General features: G+C 36.1%; 3 protein-coding genes across 4 annotated transcripts; 2 read left to right on the top strand and 1 right to left on the bottom strand.

The window, feature by feature from the left end:
* Positions 1–454: 454 nt before the first annotated feature.
* LOC106164627 (choline transporter-like protein 1) lies at positions 455–9,358 on the top strand. Of its 2 annotated transcripts, none has more exons than XM_013542592.3 (20): positions 455–598; positions 1,718–1,825; positions 2,594–2,736; positions 3,008–3,235; positions 3,474–3,582; positions 3,870–3,933; positions 4,094–4,202; positions 4,505–4,625; positions 4,930–4,977; positions 5,142–5,213; positions 5,425–5,491; positions 5,734–5,792; positions 6,464–6,570; positions 6,847–6,900; positions 7,121–7,207; positions 7,375–7,490; positions 7,720–7,886; positions 8,245–8,337; positions 8,609–8,701; positions 8,946–9,358. In XM_013542592.3, exons 1-20 carry the CDS (start codon positions 551–553, stop codon positions 9,024–9,026), a joined length of 1,974 nt encoding a protein of 657 aa, XP_013398046.2. In that variant the 5' UTR covers positions 455–550; the 3' UTR covers positions 9,027–9,358. The 2 variants fall into 2 exon arrangements, with proteins under 2 accessions (XP_013398046.2, XP_013398047.2); XM_013542593.3 differs by lacking the exon at positions 455–598 and adding an exon at positions 712–1,363.
* On the bottom strand, positions 9,215–12,750 carry LOC106164628 (uncharacterized). Its single transcript, XM_013542595.2, has 4 exons — positions 12,213–12,750; positions 10,865–11,047; positions 10,509–10,664; positions 9,215–10,103 (listed from the first exon to the last, which is right to left on the bottom strand). The coding sequence occupies exons 1-4, from the start codon at positions 12,469–12,471 to the stop codon at positions 9,907–9,909; spliced, it is 795 nt and encodes a 264-aa protein (XP_013398049.2). The 5' UTR covers positions 12,472–12,750; the 3' UTR covers positions 9,215–9,906.
* A 2,056-nt stretch (positions 12,751–14,806) lies between these two features.
* LOC147764149 (bone morphogenetic protein 2-B-like) lies at positions 14,807–18,736 on the top strand. The gene is made up of 3 exons (XM_087005894.1): positions 14,807–15,167; positions 16,669–16,802; positions 17,265–18,736. Exons 1-3 carry the CDS (start codon positions 14,828–14,830, stop codon positions 17,940–17,942), a joined length of 1,152 nt encoding a protein of 383 aa, XP_086862020.1. The 5' UTR covers positions 14,807–14,827; the 3' UTR covers positions 17,943–18,736.
* The last annotated feature ends 852 nt before the right edge of the window (positions 18,737–19,588 follow it).

Raw genomic sequence — 19,588 nt, 5'->3', positions numbered from 1 at the left:
TGGTAGTTATGGCATGTAATTCATTTACATAGTATCATCCAATGCCAAAATACAAGTGATAGGTTCATTGTGCCCACCGTACTGAGTGCACCGTTTTTGTTATAATGTTCGACTATCCAACAAAAGAATCCCGCTTCCCTTTTAATTTTTTGCATAAGATTATAGTATTTCAAACAGTGAATCCGATTCATTTAACTATTGACATCATTTACAGCTGGAGAGCCGGTCTCTGTTTTATGTTGTAAAAAAACCGTGAATTTTCATTTAAATTGGTACTTTGCATGTCAAAGCCTAGCGTTGTTTTTATCTCAAGTTTACATAAATTCAATTTCATTCGTGTCCCCCATGGTATGTGTGTATTAGTAAGTGGGTTGTTGACGAATGCACGAATGTTGACGACTGACATGGAGCTATTTAAGTCTCTGCGATGCATATGGCTTAATTAACAAACCAAACCGGATTTTCAGATTGTTGACAGACAAGATATAATTGTTTTCTCCAGGTAGAAATGGGAACTACACGTTTTCCTGCATGCTAGATCATACTGACAATGGTGTGCTGTGGTCGAGCTGCGGACACGAGGGTTGTTCCCATTATGGTAATTTTCTCTTTTTCCCTCTTTTTTTTGTATTATTTTTTTTAAGTTATTTTAACGGTCTTGATTAAAACGTCCCCAAAATACAAAACGTAAAATTAAAATTATACATTTTTTGTAACGACATGTTAATCATTAAATAGTGTGCGGTGTATCAATGTATAGGAGTAGGTTAACTTGACCATGTTGCCAAAGCTACCTGAATGAAATATTGATCTGTATGTTATGCTCATTATGTGCAGTTTGTATTATGCTCATTATATTCGTTTCGAGGCGACTATTTCTAAACATCCATGCTAGTGCTTGTAAAAAATCGATATTGGAAGTACAGGTAATATAAGTTATTCATAACACCTGTCGAAAGAACTGATTCTTTTGTGTCCATTGTGGATTCATTCATGTAATTCTTTTGAGTTATATAATGGCTGTTCAGAGTTCCGGAAAATGTGTATTGATTAATGCGCCTTTTTGCATTTTAACACATGCAACTGTACTAGTTCTTTCGATATACCTGAGGTTGCTATTGCTAACCTGTACGTCAAGGATTGCCGCCATACTGTCGAAGTATGAACGGTCTGTTTTACTTCAGACGATGAATTTATTAGCTCTACATCGAGGAAACACAATGTAGTGTGTATTTAATGGATAAGAAACTTTTTTATCAACATTTCTCATACATTTTAAATACACTTGAACGTGAAACAGAAAAAAATGGTCTAGGAATGATGTCGCATAATGAACGGTAACTCTCAGGTGCATCCGGAAAAGGTAAAACATTGTTTTGTTGATATTCTAGTTCATTTACCAATATCATTTACATGTACATACGTATGCATTAATACAATACATAAGTATGTATTGATACAATGATTTCTATTTATCTGTAGCTATCTTTTATTATTGCCTTGTGCTTCGGTTTAGGGAGGACCTTTTATTTTTAAATGTCAGCGGTGCTTTGTTTTCTCTCCCTCGAGAGTAATTTAGCCTATATTCCATCTGCTTTACACTTGGAAGCAAAGCAAATTTTGTCTAAATTCATTGGAAAAAAAACAGTATCACCAAGCATATCAAACATAATGTAAAGCAGTTTTTACTTAATTTTTACTGATGTTTACGTTCCAGGTCTCCCCTGCTGACCGTGTGGACGATGGCTTTGACGGTCCACTTAAAAACAGGGGCTGCACTGACGTTTTCTTCCTCTTACTATTCATTGCTGCGTTGGGGGGAATGGTAAGAAATACACGTGTACAGGAGGCGAGCCTGTGGTTTTTCTTTTTTTTTCCGAGTCTGTTACATTGTCAAACCCTTACTGCCAATACTGAAAATGGCTAGGATGGTAGTTTCTTTTCTCTATACGTATAAATATTGGTTTATGCAATTTGTTCAAAGTTGATAAAACCAACAGACTTATGTCGAATCTTAGCATACATTAAATTTAGATTATAAGTTAATATGATAGAACCGAAATCAAACAAGCTTGTGAGACTTAAGTCCTTTGGATTACTCGGTTTTATCAACTATTTGCATTACATCCACAACCAGACAATTGATTTACAACGATTAAAGGCAATCTTTCGGTATTTTATTTTCAAAATACTGTTGCTCAAGTAATCCCCCATAGCATTTATAGTTGAAAAAATATATTTTGTGAATATTCCATATATTTACAGTGCACGTATTCCATTCCAAGCAAAACCAGACACGATATTTGTCATTCCTATATTGAGACAGTTGCAAAATCGATTGAACAAACTTGCGAAATATATTACCTTGACCCTGCTACAATAGCACGTTTCCTTTTTTATCTATCCAATAATTTAATCGTTATGATGTTTTTCTGTCAGAGAAAAAGAAGGGAAGTGTGAATAGATTGATGTCCTCGGTTTTATATCATGCTGTTATTGTGTATACCACCTTTACTCTACGCGTGTTAATAATCCAGCCACCCTCGTCTGATATAATTTTTGATATTCCCTTAATTTCTTTGTTTGCATCTAGGGCTATGTGTCTTATCTAGGCATCACGAAAGGGAACCCTAACATGCTGGTTTACGGGGTCGACAGCTGGGGAAATGTGTGTAATCAAAAAAATGAAATTATCCCCAACGTAACCAGCTCTGGCAAGGACATGACTGGAATTGCGTAAGTGACCATTGCGTTGATTATAAATTGTTTAAAAAATATCACGTCTTTGTATTTTTTAAATTTTGTTATACACTTTTAAAAAATTTGTATTTGCGTATGTTGCGGTGAAAACATTTCTGAAAATCCCTATCAACGTTTTGTGCCCTCAGTAACCTTCCACTATGACAATCAACCTTCCATTTTAAATCATACTGGTTATGTGGGGTTCCAACAACTTCACCTTAATGAAATATAATTTTAGCACAAAATCCAATTCCTTACGTTACAGAAACCTATACCACTACAACTTCCTGCATTCAGCCAACCCAACGGGAAACACTGTAAAACTGTGCGTTAAATCTTGCCCTACGACGGACATCGCTACCGTGACAGCTTTACAAGAATTTGCCACTGTGAATGACTCTCGTCTTTGCCACTATGACGTGAGTGTCTCCAGCTACCACGTGGGTTCACTTGCTGCTGATGCCACTTGTCCACCACTGCCAGTACTGTCTACGTAAGAAGAAAGGTTACAGTTGCTAAGAAAGGAATATAGAAAAAAACCTAAATGGAGTGATCAATTTCTCCCAAAAAAGCAATTATATACATTTTGATAAGTCACGTGTGACATGACATCGTGTGAAAAATAATCTGAACTGTTGAGGGTAGGGGGGGGGGGGAATGCTTAAGAATCTGGCTAAATTAAAGATGAGATTTACCCCATCATGTTTTTTTTTATTATTATTTTGCTGTAGTGCGAGCATCCTTCACCGTTGTATCCCTGCCGCTGCTATTAATGCGGCTCAGTCTGTGGCATCAGGCATGTCCACTGTACTTAATGCCTTGGACGAGGATTTTCTCCAAGTAAGTATGTCGTTTATCGGTATTATATCTTGGGTCACTGATAGAATGCATATTTATTGACGCGTATATTGATCAATATGGATCATATGTTATTTATAATTTGCATACACGTTTGGTATTTTTATATCACTTATTTTTATTTTGCGGTGTCCCACAAAAAATATACATTATTATTCCACTGGTCTTGATCGTCACTTATACATAGTAAATTTATCCATTTGGCATCAAATATTGTCAAAATTTTCAAAACTGACTTTGAAAAGTGGTATTATTTTATGCAATTGTAGAAGCTTACCACGGACATGGAGACTGCGTGGCGCGAAATGGCATATCTTAGCAGTGGCTCTGTAGGTAAGGAAAAGTAAAACCGAAAACAGATTACAAGGTAGAGTCTGTCCACTGTTTAGCAATACACTAAGGCCTCTGCAGCATAGCCTCTGTAGCACAGAGCAAAAAGACAAAAGATATTCATTTCTATCTTTTAATTTATATTATTCTTATAAATCTACAGGAGTGGCTTTGATAATTTTGGTTCTGCTGCGGTTCTTTGCTGGCGTCATCATATGGTTAGTAATCATTGTCTGCGCACTGGGAAGTTTGGCTGGAACTGGATTTTGCTGGTAAGCAAATCTCCTACAGAACCATTTCACGAACTAATCATTGCTAAGTGTTGGTTGTTCAGTTTTAAATGGCAGCCCTGATATTCTGTTTGCCATGTAAATATCAAGGCAATAAGTTGCGTTGATAAATCAATTGAAAAATTATTCTCGTAGCTTCCAAATGTTCCACATCGTTAGCGAAAAAATGAGCGCAATCAATACTATATTTTCAATCAGTAAAATTATAAAACACACAACATTGTCAAGTTACTTTTCTATGACATGAAACCTATATTGTTAAGGTATGGTCATGTTTAACACAGGTACACCTGGTACACATACAACAAGGCACTGAATGAAACACCTGTATCCGACCAAACTGACGAAGACAAGGAACTGGTGACAAGATGGCTGATTATTGCTTGTGTGGTGTCAGGCATTACGGTAGGAGTCATTCAAATATGGCTTGCTTTTCAGATGGACAATGAGAATACACACAGGCTTTAACGAATATTGACTTTTAAATTAACTAAAATTAAAGCGACGGTTATTTATCTTTCTCTTAATCGTAACTTGAATATTACGTTCCCCAAACAGCCATGTACATAAGAGATACAGCTATATTCCTCTCAGCCAAAAAATATTAATATATATGTATATAACAAGTAAATAACATGTGCACCGTATCATCTACTGTAACAATTATGCCACAAAACGTGAACTTAAATATTTATTTCATTTGTTTCAGTTGATCATTCTACTCATATTGCTGGTCATGAGGAAGAGAATTGCTCTGGTATGCATGCCCGTTTTTGTAAATAATAACAAAAAGAGCTGATATAGAATATAAATAAATTGCCATACGTTACGTTCAGATAGATTCACCTATTGTTCTAGCGTAGGGCATTTTTAAAAAGCTGCATGTTGCCTTATAATTAAGTGGTTTAATTGTATTTGCAGGTGGTTCAGCTATTCAAGGAAGCGGGAAAAGCTATTGCCAAGATGCCAGTAATCTTGCTACAGCCAATTTGGGTAGGGGTAAACTTCCCACCTCGTCGATCTATGAATAAGGGATATGGTAACATACACAATGCATAATTTAAATGACAGATAATTATTTGCTGTTCGAAACTACAGGAGTTTTATCAACATTTTAGAAATGATCTTTTCTTTGTCCAGTTATCAGGCATATTTTACAATTTAGATATTTGACTTTTTCCATATGTTTTTCTTTCATATTCAGACATTCCTAGTGCTCGCTGCAAGCCTTGCTGGGCTTGGATACCTGTTTATGTACTTAGAGACTGCAGGTCAGTGGAAATTTTGCAAAATCATTCATTAGGCTTGGTTACATCTTGCAATCTGTTTGAAAGCCATTACTTAATCTATGGGCTGGCATGAAGATGCTCAAAGGGAGAGGGAATGGACAAGAGTAGGTTTATGGTTATAAACTTATGTCCAAATCACGGTATAATAGCATGGAATATTTGAACAAATATGTACAGAAATTAAAAATATATATATATGTTCCATTTTAATATTGCTTTTTCAGGCGACCCAGAAATCCATTCCTCGGGTCAGGTGTTTTATAAAGTAGACGAGCTTCTTTTCGTAAGTATTTGAAAACGTGTAGATGGGTATATCTTCATATAACTATTAAAGACTACATACATACATACATGTAGACATCACATTACCACATATTATCACATATTATTAAGTGTTTTGTCAATTAGTTTAGACTACTAGCCAACCAAGTCATTGAATCGTCGTGATCACGGCTATTTTATCAGGTAGATCTCAGTGTGATCCTACCGTTCATTAACTCACCGTCTGGTCTCTTGGTGGGGTATGCTGTTACGCAATAAAATCACTTAAATTCATCAGCTTAATGTGATAAGTTGCACATGCCTAAATAATGTATGCTGTATGCTGTAAATGTTATTTGTATAGTACAAAGAGACCGTCGTTAATTCGTAAATTAATTGATGAAACGAGCCGTGCAAGATACGTATGAACGCACATGTTTGAAAGATTGATTAGCAGTGCTCCCAGTATCCATGAGTATCTGTAGTGATTGATCTTGTTTTCCTTTTTCAGTTTTCTAATAATTTATTACCAATTCTAATGTGGTCCCTTGCATCCTGTCCCTGTTTTCTGGGCCATGAAAGTGGAATCAAGTTTCAATTATCCATGTTTCAATGTAGAAATTGATTTGGTTTGTTGTATAAAACTGTATTAAGATTATGTACATGTACGTCCAAATCGTTTCTGTATTTCAGTATCTTAAGTGGTACCACATATTCGGCACACTGTGGATCATTCAATTCATCATTGCCTGCCAACAGATGGTCATTGCGGGCGCCATTGCCACTTGGTACTTCCACAGGTTGGTGAAAAATTATTTCCACACATGTATGAATGCCTTTTGTGAAATGTGTAACTTTTTAACTTATGTGTCGCATTATTCGCCTGCTCGGTAGTTCTCAAATGATCATAATAATTATCATTAATGTCTGTATTCCAATGCGTCCGCAACTCTTTACAAACTGCCTACATATATGTATGAGTGAGATATTTGCTAAATATTGAATCCAAGCACAAGCATATATTGTAAACCTTTGAAGTGTATTTAGTTTTCATACCTCCCTGTCATGTTTTATAGAGACAAAAGCCAAATAGGGTATCCTGTCCTCGCATCTACAGGAAGACTCATCAGGTAACACAGAATCAGTTTTACAAAGGTTGACTTAACATAGATTAGTTTAAGCCTCTTATAAGTAAGTTAAGTACAAGTTACTAATGATATATGAGCTGTGAATGACATGCGACTCTTGCCTAAAATGATTCTGAAGTGGTATTCCTTATTTCAACAGAATCATTCTCAGACAATGTGGTACTATATAAGAGTTCAAGATAATTTTACTGTATTTTTCTAGATACCATTTGGGCACCGTGGCTTTTGGGTCGCTGATTATTGCTATTATCCAGCTCATGCGAATGATACTTGCATTCGTCGAAAAGAAGTAAGCTTTCTGTCTCGCAATGTTTTAACTAAGGCTGAATTATGTTTAGGAGCAACCTTTTTTATGTTTACCCAATAAATGTGTAACCTTTTTCATATTTATCCAATCATCGTTAGCATTCAAATCATTGTTATCTACTATCATTCAAACCACTGTTATCTTTCTAGACTAAGAGGAAGAACCTCTAAAATCGTCGATTTTTTGCTCAAATGCTTGATGTGTTGCCTATGGTGCTTCGAGAAGATACTCAAATACATTAACAGGAATGCCTACATCGAAACTGGTAATTGTATGAAAGAATTCATTCAAGGCGTTTTTATTTCAGTGCAGGGTGATATGTAATCATGTGCTGTTCGAAAATAACAATATGAGGTGAATTTTGACTTAAGCAAAACTTCAAACCATGGCTGAAGAATATACATTTTTGACTGCATCAACAGATTAAAAAAATACATTTTTACCAAAATTACCACTTCTTTGGGTTAAAGATTTCGCATTATATTCATTTCCAGCTATCTATGGTTACAACTTCTGCAAAGCAGCCAAGAAAGCGTTCACGCTGATTGTCACCAACGCGTTACGTGTGGCCGCCATTAACACAGTGGGCGACTTTCTGCTTTTTCTCGGCAAACTTGGCACCGCTGGCGTGGTAGTAGCAGTTGGGCTGGAACTTCTTAAGGTACCATACTTTCTTTTTGATTTTGATAATAATTGAAATTATGGTTTATTTTGAGACAAACGAATACAAGCAAATAAGATATTTTAAACACTGAGCGGAATTAATTATTTTTAGTTTTCCTCATAGTGTTAAACTAATATTTTTGTCATCAGTTGACTGTGTAAATTTTCCATTGTGTTCACGTGAAGTGTTCCAAAATACAAACAATTAATCTGAAAACCTTTGTATATAGTATTCTGGGTAATATCTGTATTTAATCTTACTTTTATATAGTCTGGCCTAATTTTCAAAGCCATTGCTGAGGATGGCAGGAGTATCCGGTACTTATTTTTATTATGCTTTAATAATTTTTTCATAGACTAAGCCTACCCTTCACTACATTTGGGCGCCACTGCTAGTTGTAGGACTCTTTGCCTTTTTCGTGGCTCATGTGTTCCTGTCGGTGTATGAGGTGAGGAATCTTGTCATATTAGTTATATTATTTTTTTTTTTTTTTATTTAAGCATTTAGGGAGTCAAAATTCCATGTGCATCTAGCAATCTTAAACATAGCCCATCTATATATTTGTTACATGAATTAATGAAGTCATCTTTTAGTTAGAGCGGTCTTTACATGTATTCCTTTTTAGTGGAAAACTGTCCGTAATCAAAAAGTTTTTTTTTTTTTTTTTTTGCTGTTGTTGTTGTTAAAATGGTAACCGATGTATTTATTTTGTCGTCAAGATGGCCATTGACACCGTGTTTCTCTGCTTCTGCGAGGATTGTGAGCGCAATGATGGCGTGCAAAAACCATACTACATGAGCAAAGACCTAATGGTAAACATGATAGGTTTATTATTTCTACAATTTAGATACCCATTATCGTTTACGTCACTATGCCATCTTTGGACATTTAGATAAAGAAAGCATTTAAATGAACTGTTGGTACAGATGACCTGTACATGTACCTCAACATCTTATTAGAATGCAATTAGATTGTTTTGGACCTGAAAAAATGTTAAAAACATAACATAGCTGATGAAGTAATTTGCTGAAAATATTCTGAATTTTTTGTTTGCAGAAATATGTGGAGAACAGTAACGAAGCCATTGCCAACGCCAACAGACAAGACGCAAATCCCAAGACACCGACTCCCGTGTAAACATTCCACATCACTTCCTATACAATATATGAAATGCACTCTAGTATTTCAAGATAATTCATTCCTTAATTTTATTTGCCATGTATTGAATATTGTGCAAGATCTTTATCCATGACAGACTAATGAATTTATGTACGCTATCCGTCCAAAATGTCATTAGGTAGACGAATGTTGTAATTTTTACTGTGATACATTTATACTTTTTAAAGGATGTCTGTTTAATATTTTTTCTAACAGTTGTGGAAGGTTTTATTCGAAATCATTTATTTGTTATGAATTTTGCCAATTTTAAGTAAAGCGTTATATATTAAATTTACATTGTGTTTCCGTAATTCAAAGTTTTTTGTCTTTATAGTAGATGCATAACCCTTATCACTTTATATCTGTTATTACTATTTGCCTTGAAAGACTAGCATGTCCCCAAACGGAGTAGAACCCATGTTCTCCACCTTCGTTGGCGGGCACTCTCACCACTAGGCCATCCGATACAGGATGCTGACGAACACATCTTTAAAAATGAATGAGGGAAGAAAGAATTTTTTCACAAACTCGTCCATCCCCAAGCATGTGAAGCAAGCGAAGCAAACACGATTCAACAAGTTTACTTTACAGTCTTTCAATATTCCTTTCAAATGTTCTCAGGTCAGTTATTCAGTAACAGATCCACAAGGTCATCATGTTGACCAATTGACTGGTTGACAACTAACCGAGTAAACCTTTGTTTGTAACTGATTTCAAGTCAACCGATTTTATCGGTGGGGTCAATAACCGATTTGTTCTTAGAGTGAAAATACATACAAAATAGTCATTCAAATAGTTATCTCTAATATTAAAACCTTATCTTTAACTTCTTACTCTCCGCCGTGAAACATTTTAACAGTCAGTTTGCCTGAAACGTCCCAGAAAGTGCAGACGGCATTGGGTCTTCATTCAGTTTCTGCAACTTGAAGTGATCTGTGTAGTATTTAACAAACCTGTGCCGAAGCAGAAATAGCACCGTGAGAACGCACAGCATTGTGAAAAGAGCCACCAAGAAAAGAGACACCACAAATATTGGAACGGAAACACCGGCATTGCCTGAAATCAAAAGATGTATGCATACTGTAAATGATACTTATAAAATTCTAATGATTTTCACACCTTAGTTGTAAGTTAATTATTGGAATGTTTCCAAGAGGCTGTTAAAAACGTAATATTGACATAGAAAAAACATACCATATATATACTGACAGTCAATGAAAACGCATCAGAAAACTTTCTTGTACATTTTTTACCGAGAATCGATTCCAACCATATAAACGAGTACAAATGCACTTGTTTGGTCATAAGAAAGTCACCTTGTTTGACTGAATAATGGGTCATATTTCACACGAAAACTGTTATTTTCTTAATGTTCCAAAGGAACTTATATATTATTTGATAAATAAATGAGTTTTCATTGACTGTCAGTATATTTTAATTGAATTACTGTGACAGCTGTACCTTCAGGCAGCTGAGATTGTTTCTGATAAGACCCAGCTTTCGTTGAAGGTCGAGGCGTCACTCCGGCACTGGATTTGTTTGCTTGGGTCGTAGACTCAACAAGACACGTTTTTTCATCCACTTGTGGGCATTTGTATTTGCTATCGGTTTTGTCCCCTATTATCCACAAAAACATTTATTATGACATATGCTGTGTAAAAAAAGAAACTACCAAAACATGCTGAGATACTTTTTAGCTTTTTAATGCTGATTAACACATATGGCGTTTTTCAATATTTGTTTTTCTTAATTCTATTCGATCAAATGCATTTCTTTTAAAAAAATGAATAAACTATGAACAGCATTATGACATTTACCCACTGGATGAAGGTTTTCTGCAGAAAGACCACATGAGCCAAGGACTTCCTGGACCTTTCGCACGTCATTGGAGATTACAGGGACCTCCGACGGGACCCACTGAGAGCCTTCCTCTTGCAGGAACACGAAGTACCAGCTGTTCTCCTGAAAATTAGTCTCGTAGCACCAGCCAGGAATATGACCTTGTACAGAAAAAGAAGATTAAACTAACATATTTAATCTTAATTTTCAACAGAGATCGACTGAAGACGCAACATGCCCTGGTATTGCCAAAATGGGGATAAGGGCGTTTTCCATAATGATAATTATATTCTAACCCTCCGTTCACAATGATTTGAGCCTCTTAGCGGTAAATGCATTGTTGGACTTAAAGTAATATTAAATATGAAGACACAATTTTCCATCAATAAGATTTTGTTTGTGATAAATGTTAAAGAAGATTAAAGACTATAAGGGTTTTATTCATACGACTTTTGAACCACTAATTTGCCTACAGTCACAAATTTCCTTAATGTCTGCTTCAATAATGCCATTTTTGCGACAAATACTTAGAAAAAAATAGATAATTGCATTAGAATGGACATCCGAGAGACATAAAGAACATCTTCGTTTTCAGATTGTATTTACAGTATTACAGACTTAACAGTTTTTAAGTACATTTTAAAATCAGATAATGGTTATTCATGAAGTTGTATCCATTGAGAAAATCTTATTACAAAAATTAAGACAAAAAAAGAACTTGTGTCCAATAAGGTGAACCTATGACAAGAGCAAAAATTATGAAATTTCCTTAATTTACCCATATCATCCATAATTCTCTCCAGGTTACAATAGTTTTGTCTCCAAATTTGGGATGAACATTTATGATAAACAACAAATTAAGCCTCTTTATTATGACTGTGTAGCAAAAAGATGGGGTCTGTTAAACCCGGCGATCAAAAATTGTTTTACATACAATCTTGTAATAGTTTAGTTAACATAGCAAAGGCACAGCTGCAAACAATTTTATAAAGATTCAAGTGATGGACAGTGCGTTCTACAAACGGCCCCACTTTTATATCAATTTTTTTGTCTGAAATTTTGAAAATTCCAAAGGGGCTTCAGAGGACCAGCAATGCATTCAAACATATAACCTATGCACAAAGGTTCATGATCCAGTTGTCATTTTCTTATTTTGACCTTTGCAAGTTGAGGTTACGACTTATCCTGCTTAGTGGGCATCAGATATCATAACACTGTCTAAAGTTCAAACCAGTGCAGTTGCATTGATTAAGCATGATATAATGGAACTTGAACTAAAACATCCTAACCAAACAAATGATATGAGAAATTGTAAACTTCACTTGCCAGTCTTCGTGATGTTGATGAGCCCTTTTACTCGGGGTCCCTTGAAAATACAGTGTGTTTCCAAAGTCACCGTATATGACAGCCCCGTGTCAGTCGCAGGATAACGGGCCAACACCTTCCCATAGACCACAGCTTCTGCGTACTGGATGTTTTCTGAGATTGTTGGATCTATATACCCTTCTCCACACCCTACCACCTCCCGGGCACCACACAAAAGGGAAACGAGGGTGAGGATTGTTCTCACCACAAAAAGTGCCATATGTTTAGTGTAACGCAGCCCTGCAATCTACGCAAATAGTCATCAGATTGTTAAGGAGGGCACTGTCTTTCTTATCGTTTGCTGCCATGAAATAGGTGAGATATGATGAACATCTAAACTTGGACACATTCTAGAAAGGGTCGAATTAAGTGCTGACGTATGGATACTCCTGTTAACGGTCCCTTTACCTTCTATCTTATAATTCGAACACACGAGAACAATACTGAGGGACCTGTCTGCCTCTGGGGTTATACTTGCCAACCCTCCGTGAAATTTGTCAAAATCTTATTACTGATTTTCGCACCCTAAACATACACGAAGGCCACTGGCATCTTTCCAAAGATGAATGAGTACACGCCTTACGTTGCTTCACCAGTACCTTACGAGGTTTCTTGTGTTCCGTTATGTCTCTGTTCTCCGTGCGGAGATTTTGAATCAATTTTGAATCAAAATACTTTATTTATGTCGCAGATGAAAGTACGGTAAAACCTATTGAATAGGCTTTAAATGAATTTAAAAATATTTAAAGACAAAAATATCTAGTGCTTCATTAAAAGCGCACAAATAAAGACATGACCCCTCCCCCCTCCCTCCAAAAAGCTGTTCTATTTTCAACTATTGTTCTTCTTTAAATTTTTAGTCTTGAGTACCCCTATCAATAAATAAATATTTTAATTATGACATTACAGTTGTTTACACTGAAGTGCTTTAATATATGGACGAAAGAAGTATAGAGTGAAATTTTATATCATACGAAGACATTCACTTCACAAAGCTCCTTTCATTGCGTCTTTTAGTTCAACGGATCTAGGGAGCTGTAGCTAAATAGAAAAAGAGGCGATGTAGGATAAACACTTTCGTTAACAAATATGCGGCTGTTTAAACAATACAAAAAAAGGCATACACAATTATCACTTTCTTCAGACGTGATTTGATACTTCGAAACTTTGTGATCATGTAGTCTTCACGTGTTTTTTTTTTCGTTAACCATCTGTGATTTACATGACATAATCGCTTAGGATTTCACTGAAAAACAAAGAAATGTTAGCTCACTCAACAAAAATTTGCAAACTGTTTATAGCAAAATAATATTCCTCAGTGTTTACAACATTTAAGTTGGCTGAATTAACAGTTTTTTAAGTATGCGTACTTATCAGCATTTAAGACGCAATTAGATGTTAACTCTGTGAGAACATTTATACAAAGAAATTCAAATGGCCTGATCAAAGAAAATGTTGCTGGTTCTGGATATAACATGCACATGTACATGTACCTCAACATCATCCATACTCAGCAATTTAAGGTAGACTGTATTTAGACGTGAGTCTCCATGTATTACAATCCAGTCAACCACTGGTCTTGGTAACAGAGACGGACGTCTTTGGGAAACGGTGGTATAACGTCTTTAATGAAAATGCTTGTGTTTTTTAAACATTTTTCATACCGTCTTGATGTAAAACGCACCCAATACCGATACCAAACCGAAACGCCTTCGCATCGGTTTATGAATAATAATAATAATACATGTAATAAATATCACTATCAGGATCTGGTAAGATTTTGAGATTAAGAATTGTGTTTTATATGTCGCATTTTTACCAAGTGGGGATGATCATTCGGGTAGTATTATTGCGGGTCGATAATCATCCGGGGGAGGAATGTAACCTTGTCCTTGTGACTTTCACAATTATTTACCTCCCTCAAAAAAGGAACAACCTGTCCTGAAAAAGGAAATTCCAGCAAATCTGATTTATTCAATACTACAAACTACAAACTACTACTAACGCGATCGCATATAAGTTAAACGTAGTTTGATTACCTTCTACTCATTCATTCCTGAAATAGAGTCGTCTGTAAAATGAAGTCTCGTGGGACGTGCTGTTTGAATACAACCCGTCCAAGGTTTATGAAAATAATGAATCAATTGATGTTCAACGATACTTGCAAAGTATACAAAATATTATATTTAATCATTATGAAATATACATGTACCCGTTATATACTGAATGAAACCCCGTGGCTTACGATATTTCCCCATTTTTTAATTCTGTAGATAGAAGTCTCAAAGACGTGCTGGAACTTTTAGGCGAATACGTCACCAAGGCTCAGACTGATTGAGAACTAATTTCAAGTCCAGTAATAGCTTTAAAAACTTTATTTGTGCTATCTTCGTCGTTTACACAGCTGGACTTATCACAAGTACAAATATATACAAACACGTGTATTCGAATTTCAATTCCATTTTCATTGGCTTATGGCCAATTGGGTCACTAAAAACCAATCAGACCCTTTTATAAACAGTATATATATATAGGTTTGCGTTTTCTTTGAGTTCACAGTTATCTTTCAATTCGCAATGTCTGTGGCGATCGTATCTTTCAGTCTTCTAATAATTTGTTTCGCCGCTTGTCAGGCATCGGCTGAAACAACCCCAAGCGGTCAATTGGCCAGCGTCTTTCCAGAAAAGACATCGTTTCAAAATAACAACTATGTTCGGGATAGATTTCTCCACTTCTTTGATCGTCAGATACCTCCTAGGGTAAACGGCAAAAGTAACAAGGTTGTGAACAAGTATATGTGGAAACTGTATAAGGAGATGACAAATGGTGCGGCCTTCGAACCCCAAAGTGTATCTAGTTCAAATCGGCCTACTGCGACACGTATCCAGGGAATCAGATCTTCAGGTGGACGTGAAGGTGAGCTTAAAAAGATACTAGATTGTATTAAATTGATATCTTTGCAACTTAAACGGTAAAAATTTATAACATTACTTATTCTTCAGTTTAAAAAAATTGGGCATGTGGTCAAATTTTAAGTTGGCGAAATAACAACCTTCAGAAGCTTAAAAACAGCAATATTTTTAATGTGATACTACAATGTATAATAACTAAAAGCTGTTAGCATATTTCACCATGTTTTCGTATACTTCATGATAGACAGATCTTAGTAAATTCAACTAAAAAAGGGTAGTTGTACATGTAACACACCATAAATACACATTAGTCAGACTAATCCAGAGTTTCAGTACTAGTGTTCGTTTTGCAGACTTTCATCCATACGAGCAATGTTATGCGGTAGTCAAAAAGTAGTATGTTAAGTAAAAATATTTCATTAAATGTATAACTACTCTATACATGACATTCAAAATACCACAAAAATTACACATAAATACTATAAACTATCTCCTTTTACGCCGTCAGGCGTCTAGGGCATCAACAGAGGTCCTCTCTGTCTCTAGCCAGGATTGTCCCCCAACTTTCTCCCAATTGTTTTACCTCTGCTTCGACAGTCCTTCCCCGTGTGGTCTTAGGTCTGCCTCTTTTTCTGTGTCCCTCTGGTGTCCAGTACATGGATACTTTTGTGGTGGACTTTGGGTCTTTTCTCAGCTCATGACCAATCCATTTCCATCTTCTTGTCCTGATGACTTCACCTATGTTTCTCTGGTTGGTTTGCTTTAACAGATCGTCATTTGATATAGATCTTGACCAGAATATTTTTAAAAAATTCTGAGGCTTGAGGTGTAAAAGAAAGATAGCTTCCTTAGGTCTTCTTCTGTTATGCGCCAGCATTCTGAACCATAGAGAAGAGTTGATAGTACACAGCTCTCAAATATTCTCACATTGAAATGTAATAAATTCCATTTTACCACCAAAACAGCGGCTGTCGCAATTATTCAGAAATCTGTGCTTGCCATCGAACCACGTGGACATTCATATGTAGATGGCTACCCTCCTCAATAATCTGTTAAACTATTACTGGACCTGAAATTTAGTCTCTTTCAGAGATTATTACAAAAACACGGTTAAAAAATCGACTGACTTTGAATGTCGGAACAGACCTATTAACCATGGAAAATCGTCGTCTACCCCAGAAAAATGGCACTTTTCCCGCCCTAATAAAGACTTGTCATCCCTTTAATTGTGTAAACTCTGTAAACTTAATTTCATACACAGCACTGCTCGTGTTATGTGGGAATTTGTAGTAACACACGCATAAAATTATTCTACTATCGCATATATTGTATACTGTGGTTTAGTTATGTTGGACATTCAAACAAATTGATGGCCGAATCGCAAATACGCCTGTATTTTATCCGTTGTAAAAACTGCTATATTTATAGTAAAAGACTTTTTCAAGGTAATTGTCATTTCATACTGCCAGTAAACCATATTTGATCCTCGATTTTTACTATTCCAGGTAGACATCCAGAGATTATTGATTTCAAAGTAATCAACATCCCTCACCTGGATGAAATTCGCCAGGTACAGCTTGTAGTCCACCATAAGGCGTTGTCGATCCTGCACTTCATGGAGTTGGGAGCTCCGTTTAATGTACGTTATCTGACATCAAACTGACGGGGCCACGTATTTCTGTTAATTTTTTAATCCAATAAGTTAATATTCCTAGCTTTTGCTTAACTCTTTTTGGTCTGGATATGCGAAAAGTACGAAGAAGCTATATGATTTACAATATTTTACAGTAATTTACAGTATCTGTCAGAATGAATTTGAATAGATCATAGTCGGGGAAAAGGGTCCGGGCAGGGTCCGGGATAAAAATCCCTTTCTTGATATCCCGGAACCCCCGTAATACATGTAGATACCAATTCTTGTAGATACGTATTTGCACTTATTGAAATGCATGTGTCATTTGATTAACCATTGTCATACTCAGTTACCATTGTTTCCATGAATTATTGGCGTTTTTTTGTCGAAGTTATAGCGAAATTTATTTATTTTTCAAAGCTCTAACTGATAAGACGGAATATTTCAGTATTTAATTTCTATCGTTAGGTCACCATCGAGGATGCCGACATCGCTGCTAAAGGACCAGTGGCTTACCGGCTCGTTCGACCTAACGATGTTTTGAAGGACGGTTTCCATACCTTCAACGTGACAAACATCGTTCTTGGTTGGGCTGACAGATCAAGATCGAAACATGGTTTCCGCATCAAGATCACGCCACTAATGCGAGAACCCTTGAGAAAGCAAAGCCTCTTGCGTCGGATGTATCATCTGAAAAATGACCATCCCAAATATTCGCCGCTTTTGGTTTTTTTCTCGACCTCAGTTGATCAGCTTTATTCAGTGGCTCTCCAGCGACTTCGCGAGACACCTCCACCAGCTCTACGTCTTCAGAGAAGGGACGCAGACCTTGCCTGTAAGCTGCATTCCTGGGACATCAAGTTTGCTGAATTAGGATGGGATTGGATCATAGCTCCCTCTGGGTTTTCACCAAATTACTGCGCCGGTTCTTGTCCACGACCTTTGAAATTCGGCGACACGAATATTACCAACCACGGGCTTGTCCAAAGCCTGTATCGCATCCTGCATAGGCAAAAGCACATCCCAGTCGCTCACTGCGTCCCTATTACTTATAAGCAACACGGATTGATGCACTTCGATGAAGATGGCAATGTGGTGATTTTATCATTTCCTCGTATGATAGCCACTGGTTGTGGCTGTCGTTAAGCACCGATTCCTTTGTAAAATCACAATTATACAGAATGCCCGCCCTTCTTTAGGGCGTTGAAAGCAAACTAACTGACAGGAGGTATTCTTTGATTATGTAAGTTGAATGACGCACGGCGACGAAAAAGGACTCTGTCTTTATGCAAATCGTGTACATAACAATAGTAGCAAAAACTTTATTTAGCATAATATCAAAACATTTGTTAGATCTGGAGTTAGGCAAATTTCCTGTATTTTTTCTTCTTATAGCTGTAACGGGGATTATGTTATTGTATTTTGCAATGGTAAAATTTATAAAAGACCATCTATACAACCACTATATTTCTTTAGTCACAGGGACATACACACACTGAACAATAGAAGTGTTACCCCTACTGAACCAATACTTTAGGGGAGATAAATGACTGCGGAATGATATGCTCCTGGTATCATTTTATTAACATCAAATTTCCCAAAAAGACCAACGATATAATTCCATGGTACAGCAGTTTTATACTCATTAGTCACATTATAAGTAGACCAGGCATTATAACTTTGATTAGGCCTACTCTGATTCATGGGGTGACACTTCTATTGTCCAGTGTGTGTAACTGCTACTACCTCCTGTATTACAATCTTAACATGGACAATGCTTTTCTTAGACAGCAATATATTGGTAGCATATTTGAACAAATGTTATTAATATAATATTTATAATGTATACGATTGGTCTTGAGTGAAGAAACCATTTTGTGCTCTTCGTATTATAGAATAGATATTGCTTTGAAAGTAAATGGTTATTTCAAAATCAAAATATCTTTTTTTGTTTTACACGATCGGAAGTAAAATATATATGTTTGGGAAGAGAGACACACACGATCAGAAGTATAATATATATGTTTGGAGAGAGAGAGAGACACACAAAAGAAGTTTGATTTTATTAAAGAAAAACGAGAACAACTGAGAAACAGCGATGCAAAAACAATCACATCAACATTCTGCGCGCAAGTTTTCTGTAATTCAAAATTAAGTTTTGTTGTGTTTAAAGATAATTAATCATCAAAACACCGGACGATAAGATTCAGTTCAGCCATGAAAATAGGAACCCCGGTTTTAGTCTCGTCCGAATTAACCTGGGTTGAAAAAAATTTTACACGGTGGACCTCAATTAAAATCCCTTTCCCCTACGTTAAAAAATTAATAATAATAATAATAATACGCACAAATAATCCAGTATGTGTCTACGCCTTTTCGAATGCATCACAAACGCTTCGGTTTTCAGTAGCTCGCACGAAATGTTGAACGGTATGTATGAGGAGAGGAGGCGTCAGGACACGGTACCTAGGGCTCACAAAACAGACATTTTTTTTGTCAACACCAAAAAGTCTTAATTATTATCGAAGAAGAAATGACACGCCAGGTCAACGAATCGTGACGAGTGCAACAAGTTTTAAAATAATGGTAAAAGTGAGAGAGAGAGAGAGAGAGAGAGAGAGAGAGAGACGAATTGAGGATGCAAACATTTTGGCGATTTTCTATTTTGATGAAAAAAGTAGGAACATTAACTAACAATATGAGGCCGAATGTAGGTCTATATAAAATTAGTTACGTACTCGTATTAATATGTCCCTGTTTAGGGGGCCAATAGTACCTTAGTAATTTAAAAA

The sequence above is a fragment of the Lingula anatina genome, chromosome 1 (genome assembly GCF_051362555.1).
Source record: "Lingula anatina isolate TDL-2025a chromosome 1, LinAna3.0, whole genome shotgun sequence".
In the NCBI taxonomy this organism is placed as follows: Eukaryota; Metazoa; Brachiopoda; class Lingulata; order Lingulida; family Lingulidae; genus Lingula; species Lingula anatina.
The sequence above is the reverse complement of the archived record's forward strand: the minus strand, read 5'-3'. Positions and strand labels throughout refer to the sequence as shown.

Bases quoted from the DNA above. Each gene is read 5' to 3' on its own strand.
- LOC106164627 (XM_013542592.3), top strand. From the start codon at position 551: ATGGTGTGCTGTGGTCGAGCTGCGGACACGAGGGTTGTTCCCATTATG. The intron at 2,737-3,007 runs GTAAGTGACCAT...CTTACGTTACAG, and splicing joins AAGGACATGACTGGAATTGC to AAACCTATACCACTACAACT. The intron at 3,934-4,093 runs GTAAGGAAAAGT...ATAAATCTACAG, and splicing joins TCTTAGCAGTGGCTCTGTAG to GAGTGGCTTTGATAATTTTG.
- LOC147764149 (XM_087005894.1), top strand. From the start codon at position 14,828: ATGTCTGTGGCGATCGTATCTTTCAGTCTTCTAATAATTTGTTTCGCC. The intron at 15,168-16,668 runs GTGAGCTTAAAA...TTACTATTCCAG, and splicing joins ATCTTCAGGTGGACGTGAAG to GTAGACATCCAGAGATTATT. The intron at 16,803-17,264 runs GTACGTTATCTG...TTCTATCGTTAG, and splicing joins AGTTGGGAGCTCCGTTTAAT to GTCACCATCGAGGATGCCGA.
- LOC106164628 (XM_013542595.2), bottom strand. From the start codon at position 12,471: ATGGCACTTTTTGTGGTGAGAACAATCCTCACCCTCGTTTCCCTTTTG. The intron at 10,665-10,864 runs GTAAATGTCATA...TGTGGATAATAG, and splicing joins AGAAAACCTTCATCCAGTGG to GGGACAAAACCGATAGCAAA. The intron at 10,104-10,508 runs GTACAGCTGTCA...TTTTGATTTCAG, and splicing joins ACAATCTCAGCTGCCTGAAG to GCAATGCCGGTGTTTCCGTT.